The 26,155-nt window shown below is 44.9% G+C and overlaps 1 protein-coding gene across 1 annotated transcript in view; it reads right to left on the bottom strand.

The window, feature by feature from the left end:
* TNFRSF13B (TNF receptor superfamily member 13B) overlaps positions 1–26,155 on the bottom strand; it is a 27,615-nt gene continuing 1,460 nt past the window's right edge. Inside the window, exons 2-6 of the mRNA XM_068125936.2 lie at positions 25,013–25,113; positions 24,754–24,921; positions 20,354–20,479; positions 7,477–7,770; positions 1–509 (exon numbers count right to left, since the gene is read on the bottom strand). Coding sequence (XP_067982037.2) covers positions 253–509; positions 7,477–7,770; positions 20,354–20,479; positions 24,754–24,921; positions 25,013–25,106 — 939 coding nt within the window. The 5' untranslated portion in view covers positions 25,107–25,113 and the 3' untranslated portion in view covers positions 1–252. The remainder of the gene's footprint in view (positions 510–7,476; positions 7,771–20,353; positions 20,480–24,753; positions 24,922–25,012; positions 25,114–26,155) is intronic.

Raw genomic sequence — 26,155 nt, 5'->3', positions numbered from 1 at the left:
ACCACTTCCCAAATTCACCCACCTCCCAACCACTTCCTAAATTCATCCACCTCCCCAACCACTTCCCAAATCCACCCACCTCCCAACCACTTCCTAAATTCATCCACCTCCCCAACCACTTCCCAAATTCATCCACCTCCCAACCACTTCCTAAATTCATCCAAATTCATCCAGACCACAAAGTCCTTCACCTTCAAAAAACACTTTTCTATTGGCTGCACTTATTGAAGGTTTTCTTTATCTGGAATTATTTTATTCTCCACTGCCATGTCCTTTCTCGATGAGACAAAACTCCGTCGGGCTGTCTCGGGATGTAATGCTTTCGTGTTGTTTCACCGGCATGTTTTGAGAGATTATTTCTCTCCCACAGTCTTCGAGGCTCATATCAAGTCCCACAAGAGAACACGGCTTGAATGTGGACGACAACTGGACTGCGTCTGGGGCACTGTGTGTCCGGCCATCTGCTGCCTTGCACATTCCAGGGACAAGATAAAGCTGGAATGGCAGATCTGAAAAAGTAAAACGGAATCTAGCATAAATTATACATTTCATATCTCAGACAGTTTACATATACAGTGTATATGTATATATATGTATGTATGTATATATATATATATATATATATATATATATATATATATATATATATAATTTATTTATTAATTGTTTTTTTATATTTATTTGATGATTGATTGATTTATTGATTTTTGACAAAGGGTTATGCCCAAAAGTCGATCATGTTTCTTTAAAAACGGCGTATTTCTCCCCCTTATCTTTCTTTTGTGATATTTCACCGAAGCAGATTATCTTATCTATTTTATATATATGTATATATACCCTCTGGTGGTTTGGGCAATAATTTGTAATTTGGCTATGGTGCCGGTGATAGCTCGCCTACTCTTCGCGAAGGACTCTGTGGGATCTTTAACATCCACCAACTAATGCCGGCAGACAGGAAGCATGTTTAACGTCCATCCGTCCTTCAGCTGTTTTAAGCCGCCATCTTGGAAAAACTTTGCACCTCTATATTTCCGAAAGCGCTGAAAAGAAAAAAATGAGATATGGCTTGTTGTAAAGAACTCTCCATAGGGAATTAAATATGTTAATGATGATGTCATAGGTGCCTCCATTATGACGTCTTAATTCGACAAGTACAAAACTTCATCCAATCAAGATGCAATTTCTTGAGCGCCATGTCGGCATAAATTGGTGGAGAAAAAAATTAATTATGACGTCATCGGTCACGTGGTTCGGCCACGATCTTGGAAAAACCAAAATACTTTGCACCTCTATATCTCCGAAAGTGCCGAATAGAAAAAATTGAGACATAGCTCATTGTAAAGAACTCTCCATGGGGAATAAAATATGTCAAGTATGATGTCATAGGTGCCTCAATTATGATCTCATAATTTGACAAGTACAAAACTTCATCCGATCAAGATGAAATTTCTTGAGCATAATCTAGGAATAAATTCATTTAGAAAAAAAGAATGATGACGTCATCCGTCACGTGGTTCGGCCACCATATTTGTTTAAACACAAAGTCTTTAAAACCACTGAAAATACATCCTGGTGAGGGTTTGCAATCTCTGATTGCTCTTTCTTGTTATCTTTGTAATGCGAAGCACCTTTATAAAAATGCCTTGGAAGAACTCTATGTTAGCAGCAAGATGAAGGGTCGTGCTATTAACACTTGTGGAGTATAAAGACTAGATCTTCGACCAGGTACTTTGGTGCATTCAGCGACGTGATAAGCATTGACTGATGTCCGGATTCCTTCAAATTTCTTTCTGCTTAGTGTTAAACAGCATTAGTGATTGTTTTAAAAGTTAATCATAGGTGTTTGTGGTTTATAATGTATTTAATTCTGGTAGAGGCCAGGGAGGGGAGGGGTGTGTTAATTTACCAAGTTTCTTTTAGAGCGCTTGCCAAGTGGCTTGAGCATTCGAGCTAGCACTCCAATCAAAACCATTAAGGAACGGCTGGCTTGGCAAGTACGAGCTGGCTAGCTGCTTGGTAACTGAACACACCCCGGGCTTCTTCCTTCGGTGCAAGACAGTTTTAAATGGACGCATTACTTGTCGACTGCCAAGTTGATTATGTAAAACTGTTAAGCTGGTCTGGTAATCATCGGTTGCGTCATCCTTTGTTTAAGATGGGTATTTAAGATGGGCCCACAGTGTATGGGTTTAGAGACAGTCTGAATCATTGAAAAGATGGTTCAACTTACGACTGAACAGCGCACCTTCGTGGTTACAACCTTTCACCAAACTGGAAGCTTGCAGCGAACTCGTGATGCATTCAGGGAACGTTTCCCAGGACGGGAGCCTCCAGCAGACAAAACCATCTGGGCAAATGTTAGAAAATACCAAGAGCATGGCACTAGCCTCAATCGCAACAAGGAGAATTCTGGTAGGAGGAGCACTGGGCGATCGGAAATTAACATTGCAGCAGTAAGGCAGAAAGTTTTGGAGCATCCGAGGGATAACAGCGCAAGACGAAATGGGACGGGATTGCCTTAGGCAACATTCAACCGAATCACAAGACTGGACCTCCACCAACATCCATATCGGATTCACATCCAGCTTCAACTTACGCCAGGGGATTTTGCCAGGAGGCTGGTGCTTGCCAGATGGTTGATAGCATGTTGCGAAGCAGATGTCAATTTCCTGCGGTATCTCGTTATCGGCAACGAAGCTGCTTTCGCCATGGACAGCAAGGTCAATACCCATAATGTTCTTGAATATGCACCGACAGGACAACCTCCGGAATTTAATTTTAACACCAACATGAATCGACAAAAGTGGACTGTTTGGTTGGGACTTTGTGGAAGTGATCAGGTGATCGGACCATTTTTCTTTCAAAGTAATGTCAATGGTAACAGGTATCTGCAGATGATCAATGATGAAGTTTTACCGCAGCTGGAGGAGAACTTTGAGTGACAGGTTCGTGGTGTCTTCAGATATCTCTGGTGGGCCCAAGACAGCGCCCCAGCACATCGTCTTATCGCTGTCCGAGATCGACTGAGGGAACTCTTTGGAGACCGAGTCATCGCCCTCAACCATGCAGTGGAATGGCCGCCAAGATCACCTGACCTCACACCATGTGATTATTTCCTTTGGGGAAATTTAAAGAACAAGGTGTTCGTAACTCTGGTAGAACAAGGTTTTCAGACCTGTTCACTCTACTCTGGACATGCTGCTTCTGCTTTCTCAACAATGGATGGAGGTCCTCAATGCCAAACAGGAAATTAGAGCTGTCTCCCTTGACATTTCACGTGCCTTCGATACGGTCTGGCACCCTGCTCTGCTCACCAAACTCTCCTCCTTTGGTATCCATGGAAATCTCCACGCATGGCTGGCGGACTTCCTCTCTGGTCGTAGTCAACGTGTGGCCCTGAATAGGTTTCTCTCATCTCCTCTTCCTGTTCAGGCTGGAGTTCCCCAAGGCAGTGTTCTGGGCCCTGTGCTTTTTCTGGTCTTCATCAATGATCTCTCTGACTCTCTTGAAAATCCTCTCTATCTCTTTGCTGACGACTCTACTCTCTGTCGCTCCATTCCTCATCCCTCAGATCGGCAGTCTGCAGTCTCCTCACTCTCTGCAGACCTGGACAAAATCACAGACTGGGCAAACAAATGGAACATGTCTTTCAATCCTGATAAATCTCACACTCTTACGATGTCTCTCCGAAAAGACCGACTGGAAAACCCTCCCATCCACTTTCTGAATAATCCTCTCCAAGAAGTTCTGTCACTCAAACTTTTGGGTCTCACTATTTGCCATGATCTTTCATGGGAAAACCACATTTCAAATCTGGCCTCCAAAGCCAGTCGCCGACTGGGCATCCTCCGTCGTGCGAAGTCCTTCCTTGGCACACCTGAGCTCCTCACCACATACAAGGCTTTCATCCGCAGCTCTATGGAATACTGCTCTCCCCTCTGGTATGGTGCTCCTGCCTCAGACCTAGCCCGTCTTCACGCTGTTGAAACCAAAGCGTTCAGAATCATTGGAATCTCCCGCGATGAAGCTAACTCCAAGGGCCTTTCACTCACTCACCGCAGGCAGGTTGGTGGTCTTTCCATCTTCTACCGTCTCCTCTCTGGCCTTGCCCCCCCAGCCCTCTCTGGGCTCTGTCCCCCAAATATTCCTACAGGTCGCACAAGATCTGCCTGCAACCCTCTTATGGTTAAACTGCCAAAATCAAGACTTTCTGCTCACCTGCACTCCTTCATTTCTCTTTTCTCCCGCCTCTGGAACAAACTCCCTCACTCTCTTCAATCCCACTCCACCCTCCAGGTCTTTAAAACAGCTGTTCACCACCATCTCTTATCCTCCCCCATCCAAAACCTTGATCTTTTCTACCCCCGCTAATTTCGGTCCCCTTGTGTTTTATACCTCTCCCACCCCCCCCCTTCCCCCCCCCTTCCCCCTCCCACGCCTCCTGCCCCCAAGCCCTCTCCCTCCCACACTTCTCCCTGCTCTCAAATGTTGTGGTTGTGTGCTTCCCCTTCTCTCCCCCATCTTGTCTTCCGCTCCCTCTTTTTGTATATTTTGTTTGTCTGGTTTGTTTTGTTTGTTTGTTTGTGAAATAAATGTTAGCTCTTTCACGAGCCTCGATTCAGTATACAAAAAAAAAAAAAAAAAAAAAAACTCCTCCCCGTGATCTTAACGAATTGCAGGGCCGTATTCGACATGAAGTGGATGCTTTGTGCAATGACCCGGCTATGGTGAGACGAGCAGTTCAGGGCATGCTCCGCCGCTGTGAGCTTTGTGTTGAAAGGGGAGGTGGACATGTTGAAGGTGTGGGTGCATAAAGGCCAATCATTCCTGAGAAAAGTTCACATCTGACGTTCATTTTGCACCAATTATCCTGACTTGCATCGATTAGCCAAACTTGTAAAAATGCGATTTGAACTTGTCATTTTCAATAAACATGTACTCTGTCATGTGTGACAGACAGCATGATGCATGGAAGGTATCAATGGAAAGCTGAGGATCTCCTCTTAATTAGTAAACCACATGGAAATTGTCAAAATAAATAACCTTTGCATATTAACCCCTTGAATTCGGATTACTTTTTTTTGATACGCACTGTATATCAGAATCGACATGTAATTGAAATTAACACTTCACAATGACAAAAATATTTTGGGTGGAATGCTAAAAAGGAAACTCTTACTGAGCATTTATTGGTTAATGATCGTGGTTCGTACTCACATCCACTCTGTACACGCCATGTATGCAAATGTTAACAAAATCCAATGCACCAACAAAGTATAGTGGGTCACTAGTCCGTGACCGAGCTAGATATGTTTCTTTCAAGAATACCTCCCTCTTCGGCGTGAAGACACAGATCAGATCCAAGTCACGTGAGTGGATGATTTGAGGCGCTTTCAGTGTACCTAGTTTGTGGCTATTGCGGACGAGCACATGGATGTCATGCTGATACAAGGTTGCTAATATTTTTCCTTAATTGGAGAAATTTGATTTACATAACTTTACGACTGCACAGCATTATCATTTGGAAAATTAGAAACTTTCAAGGGAGGTGAAGGGGAGATGGGAGGGGAGGGGGGGGAGGAGGGAGAATATAAATTAAGGATTCATTGGACAGACAAGGGAGACGATCAGAGTGGAAGGGAAGAAGGTGAGGGCTCCAGTGTTCTCATTCATTGAAATATTCGAAGTGTATCTGAATTATTCATAGTTTTACAGCTACACTTGGAGCAATGTGCAGATTACTTCCAGCAAACCATTTATGATTAGGATTGTATCTGGAATGCCAAGTAAGTAGAAAAAGGACAAATGAACCTTCTGAGCTTGTGTGTGTCTGGAAATGTACAATCAAAGTTTGTTTTACTTTTTCTTTTTATACAGCATCGAATGAGAAAATATTTGTGAAAGTACCAACAGGAATGTTTTCTAGGAAGCAATATGTTCAGATTATTCGTATTTGTAACTTGAACTTTATTGAACAAATGCATGAATGAGTCAATGTTGGACAGATGACGCATGACTTTTAATTCAGCTTGCTCATTCATTTGCCATGTATTCGTCTTCATGTAAAGTTTGGGTTAGGGCTTATTTTTGGGGGCATTACATAACATTGAAAAAATTCCATTTCAAATAGGTTTTAAAATAAAAACTTTAATTTAATTCAGCATCGCATTACCATAAACATCTAATATATAAAGCTATTCCTACTCACTGACTCACTCACTGACTCATGCTCTGATATAAATATTTAGTTTCTAGGTGGGGTAGAAAGGTGAAATTTCGCTTACTTATGCACTTCAAAACCAATATCTCATGATAAAATCACAAAAACTGTCGGAAAATGTCCACAAATGAAAATATTTGTGAATAAAAGTCAGCTGGTGCAGCCTCGGTCTGCTCACTTGAGGTCACATGACCCAAGACAATGATACACTCAAACTGATTGCTTGGCAACGCCAACGCACTCCTCTTCCACCACTTATTTTATAACTTTGCCATGTTTACAATAAAATTACTATAGCTGTAAAATTCTAAATAAAGAGCTCATTATAATCATTCATTGTTGATTTACTCGAGTTATTTAGCTGTTTACGGAATGTAAGCACAACACACTTCATGAAATACGAGTATATAAAGGTCTTTCACAATCCACATTATCAAATATCTAAAGCTTATATTTATTATGTATCAGGTTGGAAGGGATGGATGCACCCGAGCAGTTGCCTGGAGTATATTTTCGTGTTGAACAGCAGTAGCGACTGCTTCAAAAGGCCGCCACGAAAAATACCACGTTAGCGGCAGGAAGGGTGATGGTGTTAAACCTTGTGGGGTATATAGATTACAGTAGATCTTTTCTCAGTTACGCAAGTAAAATTTGCCTCATTGATGTCAGGATTTCTCTAAATTTCTTTCAGTTTCGTGTTAAACAGCAGTAGCGACTGTTTACAAAGGTTTGTTTGTGGTGTATAATATTTTTCCATCTGGTAGAGGCCGTTGCTCCCATGAGATACCACGATAAGCTATTTATAAACGTTGACACGGTGTTTGGTCAAGGGGAAAACACCTCTTGGGGAGGGGGAGATATTATTGATATTAATATTGTTTTGTAATAACATAAATTTTATGCTTTTGTTATTAGAAGTGGCCTTGGAAAAAACACCACGGTAAAGCTATCTTAACATGGATATACACCTCAACACGCAACACCATTGGCGGGGAAAACCCCTTTGGTGGAGAAAAACCCTTGGCGGATGGAGGAAATGAAGTCGTTACAACTTTCATCATGTGACCCTTAGTCCTCCTGTCAAGTTTGGTTGAGATTGGATAAGTAACGACTGAATGTTCGCAGTCAAAAATGGTCAGACAGACACCAACCAACTTTCATATTTTAGTATGATTTGCAAAGCACCCTGGGTTACAACACTACTTGGATTACAGAGCAATCAAAACGACTCCAATTTTCTTTGCAGGTTGACTCACCATCACTGTTCATCGCTCGTGAGTTGAGATGAGATTCAGCCAGGTTTCTGGAAGTGTTCACGGACATCCTCACTGGTTGGCTCCCACGTGACCTCTTTCGGCGACGAAAAGCCAGAGTGGCAAGGCCACAGAAAATCGAGAGGAGAAGAACAGCGAGAAGTGGTCCAGCCAACATGAATGTACTAAAGCCTCCAGGTGATGGTTGTGCGATTGCTTTTTCACCTCTCACCTCCATGATCGAACGTACCTGTCGATGCAATTGTGGTTCTTCTAAAAGGTTGTTGATGCCTTGCCCTGCACAACAAAACATAGAACATTCTTGAAATATTTGTTAAAAATAATGAGCACCACAAATTTCCAATTTAAGGTTTAAATATTCCAACATGTTTCTCCAATCAAATCAAAACTTTTGAAAAGTTTTGCCAAACCTAATAACTCAAGGTTTAAATGTCATGTTTTATAATTTGCAATGTAATTTTCTGCAATGAACAAACATTGATGATGATGAGTCATCAATGGCCTCAAATATTCCCACTTGTTCGACTGAGTAAGTTAGAGCAGAAATTTGGAATTTGGCCATGGTGCTGGGGATAGCTTTCCTACTTTTTGCTCTAGACGCCATGGGATCTTTAACCTCCACCAACTAATGCTAGCAGATGGAACTCCCAGTTTAACGTCCTGCTTGGGAAATACCAAGATGGCAGTTTATAGCTGGGTCGGGATTCAAAGCCAGACATGACAGCTCAGAGGCGAATGTTATCAGAGTAACTAAAACTAGAGAAATACGACTGCGTCACCAATATGCCTCCGCAAAGTCCCACAACGGGTAGATGCACTGTTCACTGTCCTAAAAATAAACAAGTTTTATTTAAATCCATTCAGCTGTTTTCAAGTATCACATTTTCACCAGTCATGACAGGTTTCACATCGATCGGTGAAGCAGTTTCAGAGAAGGGATTTTTTAAAATATCGGCATTTGAGCTAATATGGCTGCCATACCACGTGACATATGACCTCAATAAATGTACACTCTGCGTATGTAAGGGTAGGGGATCACGTTTGTGAAGTTTCGTGTTGATCAGACAAGGTTCCTTTTTCTATCCAAGATGGCTGCCAAACCATGTGACCTAAGACATCATAATTTTCAAACTATATGTAACAGTGGTGTTAGATGATATTTGTAAAAATTCGCATCAATAGGGTAAGCGGTTTCAGAGACATGATTATTTAATCTTTTCCTTCAATCCAATATTGGTGCCACACCATGTGACCAATGATGTTTCAGTGATCATATTTTAATCGCCATGCCTAGTCAATAACACACGTAAAGTTTTGAGTCAATCGATTTGGTGGTTTGGGAGAAGATGCTTTTTATGGTTTTAGATTAAATCCAAAATGGCTGCCAAACCTTGTGACCTATGTCATAAATTTAATATTTCAATACAAATGGGTCAGAGAGCATGTGCATGCAATTTCAGATTTTTAGGATAAAGAATTCGATTAAAACATTTTTGGCTGGTATACCACTTCACCTATGATGTCATCATTATCATGTTTTTGTTCCCAATTGGGAGTAATTTACAATGTGCCAAGTTTCAAATTTTTCCATTCAGCGGTTTCCGAGAAATAATTTTTTTAATTATTTGCGTTTAATCCAAGATGGCTGCCATACCACGTGACCTATGACGTCACAATTATCATTAAAACATTCTGCATCGGTGTCACTCCTACTCTGAAAGTTTCGTCTTAATCGGACATGTGGTTGCTGAGAAAAACGAGGTTTAGCCCGTACGGACGGATGGAAGGCCACCATAAGCCCGGCCACCTTCCGGAGAAAGGAAGTGGTTATTTACATTTCACCACAATATGTTTCCCGCAGTCGGCACCTCTTGACATGAGTCTGTCCTGCGAACGGCCTGACATCCCAATCTCAATATGTCGACTCTTTGAACAGATAGCAGAACTATTTACATTCGGTATCTGATTACGTAGTGCGAAACTGGCCACACATGACTTTTACGTAACTTCAAACTTTTCTCAATCAGCTCCTCAAATGTCATCCAAAATACACAATGACAATTTCAGAACCACAAATTATTCACATAAACGATGTGCAGACGACACATTTGCCTCGCTCAGAGCAACAAATTTAATTAAACTTGCATTTTTGGAGAAACAAGATTCAAAAATAATATTTCCAAAATTGAGTAAATAAGCAAAATTTCCCATGTGTTTTGCTTTTCAGGGTTGTATATGTACAAATATATATACAGTATATATATATATATATAGACAGATAAAACGGATAAAGACCCCCATACTGATTTTGACAAACGAGAACGGATTGTGGATGCAAGTCTGGTAAGGTGTCCGTGTGGACGTGAGTTCGGATCCATCAGAGGGTTGAGGTCCATCAGGCCAGGAAAGGGTGTGGGAGTGATCGTGTGAGTGATGTATGTCTATGGGGTGATGGTGTGCATGTGGAGGCAGGACAGGTTCGAGAGAAGTGTGGGTGTGGACGTGACTTTGAGTCGGTGAGAGGATTGCATATCCATCAGAGCCGAATGGGGTGTGTGCGTAAGGTGGGTGAGGAGGAGGTACAGCAACGCAGTGCCTTTAAAAAGGGGACACGTAAAACGACCGGGAAACAGCCAGGTAGCAAGCCACAGTGTTGTATGTCCTGGGGTTGTACTTCAGCAGGGAAAGGATGTGAGGAGGAGAGTGAAATGGCCAGGTATGGGAGAAAGGGAAGTATGGGAGAGAATGGATGGAGTGGTGTGTGGGGCACTTCATAAGTTGAAAGGAAGGGTGGAAGATAGATTGAGAAAGATGAATGAGATTGTGTTTGAGTATGCATGTGTCACGTTTGGAGTGAAAGAGTGTATAGAGAAGGGTGAGAAGGAGGCATGTTTGAGCAGGAGGCAGAGGGAGATCCATGAGTTGAGAATGGAGTTGAGGAGTTTGAATAGAAGATGGAAGAGGGCTGTGGAAGGGGAGAGGAATGGGCTTGAGGTGTTGACGAAGCAGGTGAGGATGAGGTTGGTGAAGTTGAAGAGAGTGGAAAGGATGAGGAGGCGAAGAAAGGAGAGGCAGAGGAAGAGAAAGAGGTTCTTTGAGAATCCCTTTTGGTTTATGAAGGATCTGTTGGAGCCGTCTCGATTTGGTGTACTGAAGGTACCAAAGGAAGAGTTGGAAGGTCACCTGCGTGTCACTTATGCAGACACAAGGAGGAACGAAGTGGTGGAGGACATCGAAGGATTGGTGAGACCGACAGAGCCAGGTGTTCCATTTGATTTGTCAGAGCCAAAGATGTCTGAGATTGAGGCAGTTTTGAGGAAGGCACAGGCGGCATCGGCTCCAGGACCAAGTGGAGTGGCATACAAGGTGTTTAAGAGTTGTGAAGGCATCAGGCAGTATCTGTGGAAGGCTCTGAAGGTGGTATGGAGGCAAGGAGTGGTGCCCAGTCAATGGACTAGGGCGGAAGGAGTTTATATTCCAAAGCAGGGGGAGGCTGTGACACTGGAGCAGTTTAGACCAATATCATTGCTCGATGTAGATGGGAAGATATTGATGTGTCTTTGCGGCACGGCTCTCAGGCTTCATCAGAGGGAATGGTTTTGTGGATGGTTCTGTGCAGAAGGCAGGAATACTAGGTTCACCAGGATGCATTGAACACTCAGCAATGGTCTGGCAAGTGTTACAGGAGGCAAAGAGGCAAAGGAAGGATGTGGCGGTGGTATGGCTGGATTTGGAGAATGCATATGGGTCAGTGCCACATGCCTTGATCAGGTATGCCATGGATTTATTTTGGGTGCCACGGAGATTTAGGGATTTTTTGATGGCATATTATGATCAGTTTTGGATGCGGTTTGCGACACAGTCTTATGTAACAGAGTGGCAGAAGTTGGAAGTGGGGATCCCGAAGGGATGTACCATCTCCCAGATTTTGTTTGTGCTGGTTATGGAGATGTTGATACGTGTGGTGAGTGGACATGGGAAGGCAGTGGAGCTAGCCCCTGGTCAGAGGTTGCCAGCAATGTTTGCTTTCATGGATGACCTGACAGTTGTCCAACAGTCCGCTGATGCAGCAGTAGAGGTACTGGGACGACTGGAAAGGTTGATGCAGTGGGCAAGAATGGGATTTAAAGCAAGAAAGTCGAGGAGTGTGATAGTGAGACGAGGAGTGGTGGATAACATGCACAGGTTTGAGCTGGGAGGGGAGGTGGTTCCATCATTGGTAGAGGCCCCTGTGAAGAGTTTGGGAAGATGGTATACAGTGGAGTTGAATAATGTGGGAAGGGTGGAGGAGGTCAGGAACAAGCTTTTGAGAGGTTTGAAGAGGATTGATGGATGTGGTTTGCCAGGTAAGTTGAAGGTATGGTGTTTGAAGTTTGGGTTGATGCCACGAGTATTGTGGCCATTGATGATGTATGATATTGCAATTGGGCATGTAGAGAGGATGGAGGTTGTGGTGAGTGGGTTTGTGAGGAGGTGGTTGGGAGTGCCACGCTGTTTGACGAACATTGCCTTTTATGGTCAGGGTGGAAAACTCCAATTTCCCTTGACATCATTAACCGAAGAGTTTAAGGTGGTGAGGGTGCGGGAGTTCATGATGTTGCGGGATTCAAGTGATGCAGTGTTAAAGAATGCTCTCCCAGAGAAGAAAGGAAGTAGGAAGTGGAATGCAAGAGCAGAGGTGGACGAGATGGAGGAGCGGTTGCAGCAGGAGGAGGTGGTGGGGAGAGTACAGCACGGGAAGCATGGCTTGGGGTGGATGGAGCATGAGCGATGGGGAAAGGCATGTGTGAAAGAGAGGAGGAAGATGGTTGAGAGGGAGTTGAGAAGAAAGGAAGAGGAGTGGAGATATGTGAAAGCAGTCGGTCAGGCACAGCAAGGTGCTTGGACTAAGTGGGAAGGTGTGTGGGTGAGGATATTGAAGTGGCAAGAGATTTGGAGGATGGAGCCGATATTGTTGAATTTCCTGTTGCGGGCAACGTATGATGTGCTTCCGTCACCAGTAAACTTGAGATTGTGGGGGTTGTTGCAGGAGGAGAGATGTTATTTGTGTGGAGGTGTGGGAATGGTGCAGCATGCACTGAGTGCATGCTCAGTAGCATTGGCAGCGGGAAGATACAGGTGGCGACATGATCAGGTGCTGGCGGTGGTGGTGCAGATGGTGCAACAAGAGGTGCTGAGATCGAGAGAGAGAAGAGTGGAGAAGGAGACTGATGGGGGAGAGGTGTGGTTTGTCAAGGAGGGCCAAGTGGTAAGAGGTGGAAAGAGGAGGAGGTGGAAAGCAAGAGGGCTGTCAGATGCTTGTGATTGGCAGGTGGTGGCAGACCTAAAGCCACAATTGGTATTCCCAGAGGAGATCTGTGTGACAAGGTTGTGGCCTGACGTTGTCATTTGGTCAAGTGCAACAAGACAGGTCATCTTAGGGGAGTTGTCGGTACCTTGGGAAGAGAACATGGAGGAGGTGCACAAGAGGCAGAGAGGAAAGTACAGTGAGCTGGAGGCAGAGTGCCGGGAGAAGGGTTGGCGCGTTTCGTGTCAGCCATTTGAGGTGGGGTGTAGAGGGTATATTGGCAATTCCTTTTCTGCATTTCTTGCTAGGCTGGGAGTGTGTGGGACAGAAAGAAGGAGGATGTGTGACACGGTGGCCCAGGTTGCCTTGAAAGGCTCATTTTGGATATGGAGGAAGTTTATGGAGGCACGTCGAACGGTGTAGTTTGGTTGTGTGTGTTTTTTTGTTTGTTTGTTTTTTGCTACCATTATTACTTCTTATTTTGTGTATATGAGTGAGTGGGTGAGGGTGTGTGTTTTTGCATGAATTAATTTTTGCATGAGTGTGTGTTTTTGTGTGTTGAGTGGTGTATGATGTAAGTGTCGGTGGTTGTTTGGTTGGTGTATGTGTGTGTATGTGTGTGTATGGGTGTGTATGTGTGTGTATGAATGATCTGGTGTGTTTTGTTGGTGAGTGGTGAAGGGTATAAAGGTGGGTGTTTGAGTGTTCCACCATGTTTGTTTGGTGCTGTGGATTCTGCATGTGGAGGTGTTGTTGTTGTTGTTGTTGTTGTTGTTCGCACTGGCTGGGGGTGGGGGTATGTACGCATCCAGGTGCAGTTGCTGCATGTGGATGTGTACGTGCCCTTGCTGGCCCACCTTAGCTGACCGTATCGAGGTTGAAGGGCCGAAACGGGATGATGCTGAGGACCTCGACTGAGGACCCGGTCAGTGCGGCACACTTGTGACCAGGTGTGTTTTGAACTTATATATATATATATATATATATATATATATATATATATATATATATAACTGTGAGAAATAGTAGAAACTCCACAGTACGAGCAGGGCGTCTCATTTGCATTAAATAAATTAGAACAGCACTCGGTGGAGAGCATACCTCCACCTGCTGGCCATATCACTCAATTGTGAAGAATCACTTTAAAATTCTATTAGCCGGATCCGGATCTTCACCAAACTTCAATCGATTATTCCTTTTCACACACCCAACCGGTCCACCAAGTTGCGTCCATATATATATAAACAGAAATCTGGCGCTACTCCTGACTCATCCTGTATATATATATATATATATATTTCTGTCAGTTGATTGTTTGTTTGCCATTTGTATTACAGTGTAGAAGAAGGTAGAAATAAATGAATGACATGTTTATCTAATCATTTATTCTTTGGAAAATTATTACCATGCTTTCGGCTCCAGCCGAAAGCATGCATCAGCCTTAAGAATTTCTCACACGTCACAACGCCGCATATTGCATACGCCACATACTTTTATCCCTATGAAATTCAAACTGTCCAGGAAATAAGCCAAGATGATGAGATTGCCCACAATAATTTTTGTGAGTGAATGCTTGGCCATGTTGCAGAACGTCATGAATAATTGGCGTCCAAGATTGGAGGAATGTGTCAGGAGAAATAGTGCGCATCTCCTAGATGTTCTTTTCCACAAATAAATGGCATGTTATGTACTTCACTTTCTTTTAAGAATTTGTTTTGAAATACGACTTTTTCTTACCTTTACACGAGTGTTAAAAATAACCAAATTTCTGGCTCACCCTGTTTATACGTATATATATATATATATTTTTTTTTTACAACAACAGCCATTTTAAGGCCATTTTCCCTGCTAGAGCGGGGGTTAGCCTTTAGGGCCCCATGACAATCTTCTCCATTTTGCCCTGTAATGTATGTATATATATATATATATATATATATATATATATATATATATATATATATATATATATATATATATATATATATATATATATATATATATATCAGCACTAGCAAGTTTACCGTGCACAGACAGGATTCAAGCGGGGTAGGGATGAAGATGACAAAAATTCAAATGGCATCTTCTGTCATCGAGCCGGCAAGCTGGGAGCAACAATTCACATTTATTACCACATTTGATGCAATTTAAATGCTCTAATGGCGGTGGGATGCTCCATTTGAAATGCTTTGTTCAATATATGTAGCTTTTTGATGCCGAGGGTTCAATATGAAAAAATTGAATTGGTGCCAAAGCCAGTGACCAATTGCAAATTAGCAGTAGGATAACTAAGGGCCGAAGCACATCCCTCACCCGCAATCGGAGGAAACGACCAAGCAGTTGTCATATCAATTATCCAAAGCTGTGACTTGGATTTTATAATTAACGAGCAGAAGTACCCGGCATTGCCGGGCGGGGGAGGGGAGGGGGAAGGGGAGGGGAAGGGGGAAGGGGAGGGGAACGGGAGGGAGGGGAGGAGAGGGGGGAGTGGAGAAGATGGGGAAGGGGGAGTGGAGGGGGGGGAGGGGGGGAAGGGGGAGGGTAAGGGGGGAAGGGGAGGGGGAAAGGGGAGGGGGTAGGGTGTAGGGGGAAGGGAGGGGTAGGGTGGAGGGGGAAGGGAGGGGGAAGGGGAAGGGGGGGAAGGGGAGGATGGAGGGGGGAGGGGAGGGTGGAGGGGGGAGGGGAGGGAGGGTGGAGGGGGGAGGGGAGGGAGAGGGGGAGGGAGGGTGGATGGGGGAGGGGAGGGAGAGGGGGAGGGGGGAGGGGAAGGGGAGGATGGAGGGGGGAGGGGAGGATGGAGGGGGAGGGGGGAGAGAGGGGTGGGGAGGGGGAGGGGGGGGGAGAGAGGGGTGGGGAGGGGGAGGGGGAGGGAGAGGGGGGAGGGGGAGGGGAGGGGGAGGGGGAGGGAGAGGGGGGAGGGGGAGGGGAGGGAGAGGGGGAGGGGGAAGGGGAGGGAGGGGGAGGGGGAGTGGAGGGGGAGGTGGGGGAAGGGGAGGGAGGGGGAGGGGGAGGGGAGGGGGAGGTGGGGGAAGGGGAGGGGGAGGAGGAGGGGGAGGGGAGGGGGAGGAATAGGGGGGAGGGGAGGGGAGGAGGCGGGAGGGGGGGGAGGGGAGGAAGGGGGTGGGGAGGGGAGGAAGGGGGAGGGGGAGGGGAGGGGGAGGAGAGGGAGGTGGAGGGGGAGGGGAAGTGGGGAAGGGGGAGGGGAAGGGGGGAATGGGAGGGGGAAAGGGGAGGGGGTAGGGTGGAGGGGGAAGGGAGGGGGTAGGGTGGAGGGGGAAGGGAGGAGGAAGGGGAAGGGGGGAAGGGGAGGATGGAGGGGGGAGGGAGAGGGGGGAGGGGAAGGGGAGGAAGGGGAGGATGGAGGGGGGAGGGGAGAACAGAGGGGGGAGGGGAGGTAACATTACATTACACACACACAAACTGTGTTTTATATATATACAGTAGATGGTCTGGCGGCGGGGATGGAACATCATGTGATCGCTCTGAGCGAATCAGTGCGCTGCTCTGCCACCGCCTCAGATTCCGTGTATAATATTCCTCGCTGAAAAAAAAAAATGGATCTAAAGATGAAAGAAAAAAAATCTATGTGGTGTGAATGGCAATGTTCCTCGCTGAAATGTGAAAAAATACAATCGCTTTTCGCTCTGAATTACGTGCGAACGCGTAACTGTGAGTTTATGGCGGCAAGGAACATCACGTGATTGCTCTGAGCGAATCAGCACGCTGCTCTGCCACCGGCTCAGATTCCGTGCATAATATTCCTCGCTGAAATGCGCTGAGGTAAAAATATGGTAAAAAAATATGATGAAATTTTTTTTTTTAGGTCGGCCATGTTCTTCCCAGGCTCAATGGCCATGTCTATGCCAAATATCAAGCACGTGAGCCTCTCCGTTTAGGAGTCTATCGGTAACATTACACACACACACACACACACACACACACACACACACACACACACACAAACTGTGTTTTATATATACTGAAACGCAAAAGAAACTTACCACCTTTGAAACCTTTGAATATCAACAATAACACTGCGAGTAGTAAATGTGTGAACTTATTTGTGGACAATAGTGTCCTCACTGTCAGACAAAACGGTCAGGGATGGTCACTTGAACCTTCAATGGTCACTTCATAGCACAGCTGTTGAACAGCCATTTTGACTGTCAGTGATTAGCCAAGGGGTACGGGATGATTTTAATGAGCTGCACGTGATGTCTTGATATTGGCTTTAAAAAGGCCAGTGCAAAATGGGCATTTCAATCAACATGCCACGATTGTCAAGGGATCAACGGCAGCGTGCCCTGGGAATGCTGCAAGGCGGACTGAGCTACCGTGAGGTGGCACGTCGCCTTGGCTGTTCACACCAGACGATATCGGCCCTGGTGGACAGAGACACCCTCCACAACTCTGCAGATGACAGACCTCGATCAGGGAGGCCAAGAGTCACCACTGCAAGGCAGGACAGGCAGATGGTCCGAGGTCCCCTGCGGGATCGATTCCGTCCAGCATCCCGCACTGCGGCAGAAACTCCGGGGCGTGCAAACCCACGGATCTCCAATGATACTGCACGAAGACGACTGCATGACTATGGTCTGACTGCCAGAAGACCATACAGAGGCCCCGTGATGACGGCTGCCCATCGCCGCAACCGACAGAGATGGTGCCAGCAGCATCAGCGGTGGACCTTGGCGCAGTGGAACGAGGTCGCTTTCAGCGATGAGTCAAGGTTCTGTGTGGACAGTCCTGATGGGCGTGAGCGTGACTGGAGAAGAACTGGTGAGCGATATGCCGATTGTTGCATGCGTCAAGCCAACAGGTGGGGTGGCCCAAGTGTGATGGTGTGGGCCGCCATATCAGGCCGGTACAGGACGCCACTGGTGGCTTGACGCACGCAACAATCGGCATATCGCTCGCCAGTTCTTCTCCAGACACGCTCACGCCCATCAGGACTGTCCACACAGAACCTTGACGCATCGCTGAAAGCGACCTCGTTCCACAGCGCCAAGGTCCACCGCTGATGCTGCTGGCACCATCTCTGTCGGTTGCGGCGATGGGCAGCCGTCATCACGGGGCCTCTGTATGGTCTTCTGGCAGTCAGACCATAGTCATGCAGTCGTCTTTGTGCAGTATCATTGGAGATCCGTGGGTTTGCACGCCCCGGAGTTTCTGCCGCAGTGCGGGATGCTGGACGGAATCGATCCCGCAGGTGACTTCGGACCATCTGCCTGTCCTGCCTTGCAGTGGTGACTCTTGCCTCCCTGATCGAGGTCTGTCATCTGCAGAGTTGTGGAGGGTGTCTCTGTCCACCAGGGCCGATATCGTCTTGTGTGAACAGCCAAGGCGACGTGCCACCTCACGGTAGCTCAGTCCGCCTTGCAGCATGCCCAGGGCACGCTGCCGTTGATCCCTTGACAATCTGGCATGTTGATTGAAATGCCCATTTTGCACTGGCCTTTTTAAAGCCAATATCAAGACATCACGTGCAGCTCATTAAAATCATCCCGTACCCCTTGGCTAATCACTGACAGTCAAAACGACTGTTCAACAGCTGTGCTATGAAGTGACCATTGAAGGTTCAAGTGACCATCCGTGACCGTTTTGTCTGACAGTGAGGACACTATTGTCCACAAATAAGTTCACACATTTACTACACGCAGTGTTATTGTTGATATTTAAAGGTTTCAAAGGTGGTAAGTTTATTTTGCGTTTCAGTATATATAGAAGATTATCTGACTGCTCTTCAAGGCCAAATAAATCTATACCAAGCTACACAAGGTAAGCCCTTTGCTGTTTTAAACCCTACCTAGGTTCCTCCACAACTGCAGACATTTACAAGTAGCACATCCATGAGTTCTCCTGCGACTTGTAAATGTGTGTTTGATTGTTGGTGTTTCCCCCATCTTTAGTTTTGCTGTGTCCTGGTCTGTGCTGTGCTCTAGCTCTACCACGAGCCTCGACTCTGTATACAAATAAAAACTCTAATGCTACGCACACCCATCAACCACCGAACCAGTTTCATCACCTATTGGAGAGTTGTCAGTGACATCGTAGACAGGAACGCACACCACAGAGGTTGCCAAACATGTACCATGTGCAATGCCATTGGCAATTAACATATGAATACAAAAGGCCCAATCACATCTTTCACCAGTAATTTAAGGGAACAATTTGTTATTTACTAGTCCATATGATCGTATGATATTTCTTCAGTGTCTATGGAAACTGACATATTTTGATACAATAGGTCAAATGAGGAAGTTCCTTATGAAGCTCCTTTTATGGTTGCAGATTTATTCCAAAGAGCATAGTATTGTCAGGAATGCCCTATTATCTGAATCTTCTATTCAAAGATCGGATGGGTGATACCAGCATCATCAGAAATTGACAATCCACCAACATATAATAAAAGCATTTGACGTGTGGAGAAACTAAGATGAAAAGATAGTAGAAACAATATGGAAGAGATTGCTGAAACGCCTGCTATGTCAGTTGACTCCTACATTCAGTACAGTTGATTCAGAATCATTGGAATCTCCCGCGATGAAGCTAACTCCGAGGGCCTCTCACTCACTCACCGCAGGCAGGTTGGTGGTCTTTCTGTCTTCTACCGACTCCTCTCTGGCCTTGCTCCCCCAGCTCTCTCTGGGCTCTGTCCCCCAAATATTCCAACAGGTCGCACAAGATCTGCCAGCAACCCTCTTATGGTTAAACTGCCAAAATCAAGACTCTCTGCTCACCTTCACTCCTCCATTGCTCTTTTCTTCCGCCTCTGAAACAAACTCGCTTCAATCCCACTCCTCCCTCCAGGTTTTTAAAACAGCTGTTCACCACCATCTCTTATCTTGCCCCATCCAAAACCTTGATCTTTTCTATCTTTGATCTACCCCCGCTAATTTCACCCCAGATTCACTTTTTTGAAATACCGACTTCTTTCCTGGAAGTCTTTGCAGTGTCCATGTGTTTTATACCTCTCCCACCCCCCGCCACCCCCCTTCCCACGCCTCCTCCCCCTAAGCCCTCTCCCTCCCACAGATCTCCCGATGTCCCTGTTCTCGACTGTTGTACTTGTGTGCTTCCCCCTCTCTCCCCATCTGTGTCTCCCGCTCCCTTTATTATATGTTTTATGTGTCCGTTTTTTTTTTTTGTCATTAATGTTAGCTCTTACACGAGCCTCGATCTTGTATACAAATAAATAAATAAATAAAAATTGAATTTTGTCAAAATATTTGCATGTCAAGGAACTGTCGTCGTCACATGACAGGTGCATCTTTCACGCTAATGTACCTTGTACATGGTCGGTGTGCCTATGTGCAATGGGCCCGGAAAGAACACTATATCAAGTTTTTTATGAGTGCATAAAAGGCTGGCTTCATGTAAAATTGTAGAAAGGCGACATTTTGAAAATGCATAAAACAAAAATGTATGACCTCAAATGAGGCTCAATGTTTTCTGTTTGCACATGATCGTTATTTATTGAATTCTCTCCCTGTTTTACACAATGGCATGGACACAGAGTGAGAAGCAACAGTTGTTCAAATAATGTGTTTTTATCTTGCAGAGTGTGCTTCTCACCGCAGTGTACGTCGCACTGTCGTGGGTGCTGGCCACACACACTTTTACAGGACACGCAGTGACGGAGCAGGACATCCCAGTAGGTATCACTGTTTACACCCTCTTTGCACATCGAGTTCCGAGTACCTGGGGTAGATGTGCAAAATGCATTATTGACACCATCTTATTTACCTTGTCGAATTCTGTTTAATAATTTAGTACGGTTAAAGTGTGGCACATATATATATATATATATATATATATATATATATATATATATATATACAAACATAAAATAAAAGGCAGTGTCCGTCCGTCCGTCTGTCCGTTTGTCTCCTCCATAATTCCAAAACCATGGAACCTAGTGGCCCCAAACTTTGCATGCATACACCTGGTCCTCCAACAGATTGCAAGGATGGACCATAGATGAACCGATGAACCAAAATGAAAACTTGGTGTTTGGGTGTGTTATAACATCCTTTTTGAAGATGATTAACGGCGATGTGCCCATGAGAAAAAAAAATCCGATGTGGTGGTGTACCAATATGGCGGCCCATCATCTTGGTCAGCCCACTGCACCTGGCTGGGTTCTTAAGTCGCCATTTTGTTTTGGCCTACTCAAACGTGCCTTGCCTTGGACACACAATCGATTATATAAATAATTAAATAATAATTAAAATAGTTTTCTAAAAACCCGCTTGGAGTTTGCAAAAAAGCACCTAAAGGACTCTCAGACTGTGAGAAACAAGATTCTGTGGGCTTTCATGTGTCTTTCACTGAGGAGAGGCTTCCGTCTAGCCACTCTGCCATAAAGCTCAGATCGGTGGAGTGTTGCAGTGATGGTTGTCCGTCTGGAAGTTTCTCCCATCTCCACACAGGATCTCTGGAGCTCAGCCAGAGTGACCATCGGGGTCTAGGTCACCTCTCTTACCAAGGCCCTTCTCGCCCGATTGCTCAGTTTGGCCGGGCGGCCAGCTCGAGGAAGAGTCCTGGTTGTTCCAAACTTCTTCTATTTAAGAATTATGGAGGCCACTGTGCTCTTGGGAACCTTCAATGCAGCAGAATTTTTTTGTCGGCTTCCCCAGATCTGTTGCTCGACACAATCCTGTCTCTGAGCTCTGCAGGCAGTTCCTTCGACCTCATGGCTTAGTTTTTGCTCTGATATGCATTGTCAGCTGTGAGACCTTATATAGACAGGTGTGTGCCTTTCCCAATCATGTCCAATCAATTGAATTTACCACAGGTGGACTCCAATCAAGGTGTAGAAACATCTGAAAGATGATCAAGAGAAATGGGAGGCACCTGAGCTAAATTTCAAGTGTCATTGCAAAGGGTCTGAATACTTATGTAAATGTGATATTTCAGTTTTTTCTTTTGAATAAATTTGCAAAACTTTCTAAAATCCTGTTTTCTCTTTGTCATTATGGGGTATTGAGTGTAGATTGATGAGGAAAAAAATGAATTTAAACGATTTCAGCATAAGGCTGCAACATAACAAAATGTGAAAAAAGTGAAGGGGTCTGAATACTTTCTGAATGCACTGGATATATATATATATACATACACACACATACATATACAATATAGGTAATACATTGTATTTTGGAGAATACAGGTTGTATTACAGGCGTATCCTCTTTTTACGCAAGGGCACAAATGGAATATCCCTGGTTCATTTACACATGAGTGGGCCAAATGGTTGTGGCAAGTGCACAACCTCCTCTGTGAGTGATGTAACAGTTTCCTCTTGCCAGGTGCTGTCAGGCTGTTTGATTTAATATGCCAACAGTTGAAAGTCACGTGTTTGAGTTTCTGGACGCAGCTTTAATTGGTGGGTGTAGCTTTGCCCACCTCCTTGTGTTGGTCGAGAAGAGGTTTTGAACTATTTCTTCAGCGGATGTGCATTTGTATCGTGTCGCTGTTCGAAACGTTGAACCATTGTTTGTTCATTTCATGGTTGGAGAACTCAATATGAATACATGTGATATATATATATATATATATATATATATACATACATACAGTGCGTATCAAAAAAAAAAGGTACTCCGAATTCAAGGGGATAATATGCAAAGGTTATTTAGTTTGACAATTTACATGTAGTTTACCAATTATGAGGAGATCCTCAGCTTTTCATTGATGCCTTTCATGCATCACTGCTGTCACACATGACCGAGTACATGTTCATTGAAAATGACAAGTTCAAATCGCATTTTTACAAGTTTGGCTAATCGGTGCAAGACAGTTTTAAATGGACGCATTACTTGTCGACTGCCAAGTTGATTATGTAAAATTGTTAAGCTGGTCTGGTAATCGTCAGTTGCGTCATCCTTTGTTTAAGATGGGTATTTAGGATGGGCCTACAGTATTTGGGTTTGAGACAGTCTGAGTCATTGAAAAGATGGTTCAATTTATGATGAACAGGGGACATTCGTGGTTACAACCTTTCACCAAATTGGAAGTTTGCAGCGAACTCGTGATGCATTCAGGGAACGTTTCCCAGAACGGCAGCCTCCAGCAGACAAAACCATCTGGGCGAATGTTAGAAAATACCAAGAGCATGGCACTAGCCTCAACCGCAACAAGGAGAATTCTGGTAGGAAGCGCACTGGGCGATCGGAAATGAACATTGCAGCAGTAAGGCAGCAAGTTTTGGAGCATCCTAGGGATACCAGTGCAAGACGAAATGGGACGGGATTGCCTTCGGCAACATTCAACTGAATCACAAGACTGGACCTCCACCAACATCCATATCGGATTCACATCCGGCACCAACTTACGCCAGGGGATTTTGCCAGGAGGCTGGTGCTTGCCAGATGGTTGATAGCACGTTGTGAAGCAGATGTCAATTTCCTGCGGTATCTCGTTATCAGCGACGAAGCTGCTTTCGCCATGGATGGCAAAGTCAATAACCATAATGTTCTTGAATATGCACCGACAGGACAACCCCCGGAATTTAATTTTGACACCAACATGAATCGACAAAAGTGGACTGCTTGGGTGGGACTTTGTGGAAGTGGTCAGGTGATCGGACCATTTTTCTTTCAAAGGAATGTCAATGGTAACACGTATCTGCAGATGATCAATGATGAAGTTTTACTGCAGCTGGAGGAGAACTTTGAGCGACAGGTTCGTGGTGTCTTCAGATATCTCTGGTGGGCCCAATACGGCGCCACAGCACATCGTCTTATCGCTCTCCGAGATCGACTGAGGGAACTCTTTGGAGACCTTGTCATCGCCCTCAACCATGCAGTGGAATGGCCGCCAAGATCACCTGACCTCACACCATGTGATTATTTCCTTTGGGGACATTTAAAGAACAAGGTGTTCGTAACTCCTCCCCTTGATCTTAACGAATTGCAGGGCCGTATTCGACATGAAGTAGATGCTTTGTGCAATGACCCGGCTATGGAGAGACGAGCAGTTCAGGGCATGCTGCGCCGCTGTGAGTTATGTGTTGAAAGGGGAGGTGGACATGTTGAAGGTGTCGGTGCATAAAGCCAATCATTCCTGAGAAAAGTTCACATCTGACGTTCATTTTGCACCAATTATCCTGACTTGCATCGATTAGCCAAACTTGTAAAAATGCGAGTTGAACTTGTCATTTTCAATGAACATGTACTCGGTCATGTGTGACAGCAATGATGCATGAAAGGCATCAATGGAAAGCTGAGGATCTCCTCTTAATTAGTAAACCACATGTAAATTGTCAAAATAAATAACTTTTGCATATTAACCCCTTGAATTCGGATTGCCTTTTTTTTTTGATATGCACTGTGTATATATATATATATATATATAAATATATATAATTGCATAAACACTCCAAAAAGTGCTGCCTGCATGTCTGTTACATATACAGTGTATGTAGATTAGTTAATCTGCTCGATTAGTTAATCTGCTCGTAATGATAAACAGGTTATATTTCTATTCACAAGGAATGTGTCGATAGTGGCAGAAGAGGGTAAAGTTTCAAATACAGATTCATCAAAATATGTGAGGAACTTCTGAGTAATAAAAGAAAAGAATGTGCAGCGTCATGAGTTCACATGTTTCCGAAATACATATCTTGTTCCTCACGAGGGACGACCAGGTACCACCCAAGTAAAGGAGCCTTTGTGTTTCGGGGTCACCCCATGCTTTGTCTTTTGATCTTTCACCAGTCGGATATGTTGAAGGTTTTTGAATTCCAACGTCATTGAATGTTGTTGAACGTCACTGAATTGCATTTCGTTTCCAAGTCGTATTGTCAACACCATCAGGTAATGTTTACACTTCTGCACATGTTTTACCCCTTGTTCTCCGACGCCAAGACGGATGAGTGCAAACAAAAGAAAAAGCAATATGGCCAAATTTTGATGATCTAACCCTAGGAACTGGTCATAGCCAGCATGTTGACCTAGGTGGAGGTGTTTCCTTACTGGAGACCGATGAGCTCTCGCTACTTAGCAGCTGCTGCTTCCTCTGCTTCCGCCGCAGCCTCTTGCAAGCCCGCAGGTCTTTAGCGCAGAGTCGGGAGCAACGACGCCTCGCCCTCGGTGATCCGAGCCCAAGTGCCAGGTGTCGCCCGGAGTCGTTCTGCGGTAAAACTGAACGCCAACAGAAACGTGAGCAACTGCACGTTGAACATGAGTCAGCCCGGTTCAAAGTTCAATTGTTAAAAAAAGAAAATCGGCTCACCTTCGCTATCGCTTGACCGATCCACGAATCCGGTCTGCTCCCTGCATGCACGCAGATCTTCAGCACATCTCTTTCTACAACGGCGCCGCGTCATGAAGACCCTGCGCACAGCACGCGGAGCGGGAAATTTGACGTCAACACACACACACACATGGCACAGTCGTTGAAATCACATGGACCTTTGCCAAACTCCAAATTTTTTGTACAGGTATCAAACCCTATATAACATTAGCCGCTTCATCATCATGACCCTGGCTCATCTCAAACCGCCTGACGACATTCCAACAGTTCAGGGCAAGGGACCATTCTTATAAAGGAGACTGTGGATGGGTGTTTAACGACCACATCGGGACTGGAACAGCTGACTTAAAGCCCTAACTTCAAGTGAACTAGAACAATGCGACTGTGTCGCCAACATTCCTCCACAAAGTCCCACTACAGGTAGATGTCCTCGTTCACTGTCCTAGAAATAAACAAGTTTGATTAAAATCCCTTCAGCTGTTTTCAAGTATCACATTTTTACCACACATGACAGGTTTCACATCGATCGGTGAAGCAGTTTCAGAGAAGGGTTTAAAAAAAAATAAACATTTATGGCTGGTATACCACTTCACCTATGATGTCATCATTGTAATGCTTTTGTTCCCCATTGGGAGTACTTGACAATGTGCCAAGTTTCAAATTTTTCCATTCAGCGGTTTCATATAATTAAAAAAAATTAATTGATTTTAATCCAAGATGGCTACAGTACCACGTGACCTATGACGTCACAATTATCATAAAAACATTCTGCAAGGGTGTCGCTCCTACCCTGAAAGTTTTGTCTCAATCGGATATATGGTTGCTGAGAAAAACGAGGTTTAGCCCGTACGGACGGACGGACGGACAACCGGAAAACATAACGGATCAGGACGTAACAAAACCAAAAGGACAGTAACAATGACAGAAGTGGCAGGAAAACAGGAAAATTTGAAGAGGTGGGCTGGATGATGGTTGTGGATGGGGGTGTGACCTGACATGGTGGTGATCGGCTGCTGTCTTGAAGCTCTGGAGGGAAGAATGAGATTGAAGAGACCAAGGAAGTTGGTTCAACTTGTGGAAAAAGAGAAACGAATGAGTAGAGGTGAGCAGCGAGTCTGGGTT

This window comes from Myxine glutinosa, chromosome 10, assembly GCF_964187855.1.
Source record: "Myxine glutinosa chromosome 10, kmMyxGlut1.1, whole genome shotgun sequence".
In the NCBI taxonomy this organism is placed as follows: Eukaryota; Metazoa; Chordata; class Myxini; order Myxiniformes; family Myxinidae; genus Myxine; species Myxine glutinosa.
The sequence above is the reverse complement of the archived record's forward strand: the minus strand, read 5'-3'. Positions and strand labels throughout refer to the sequence as shown.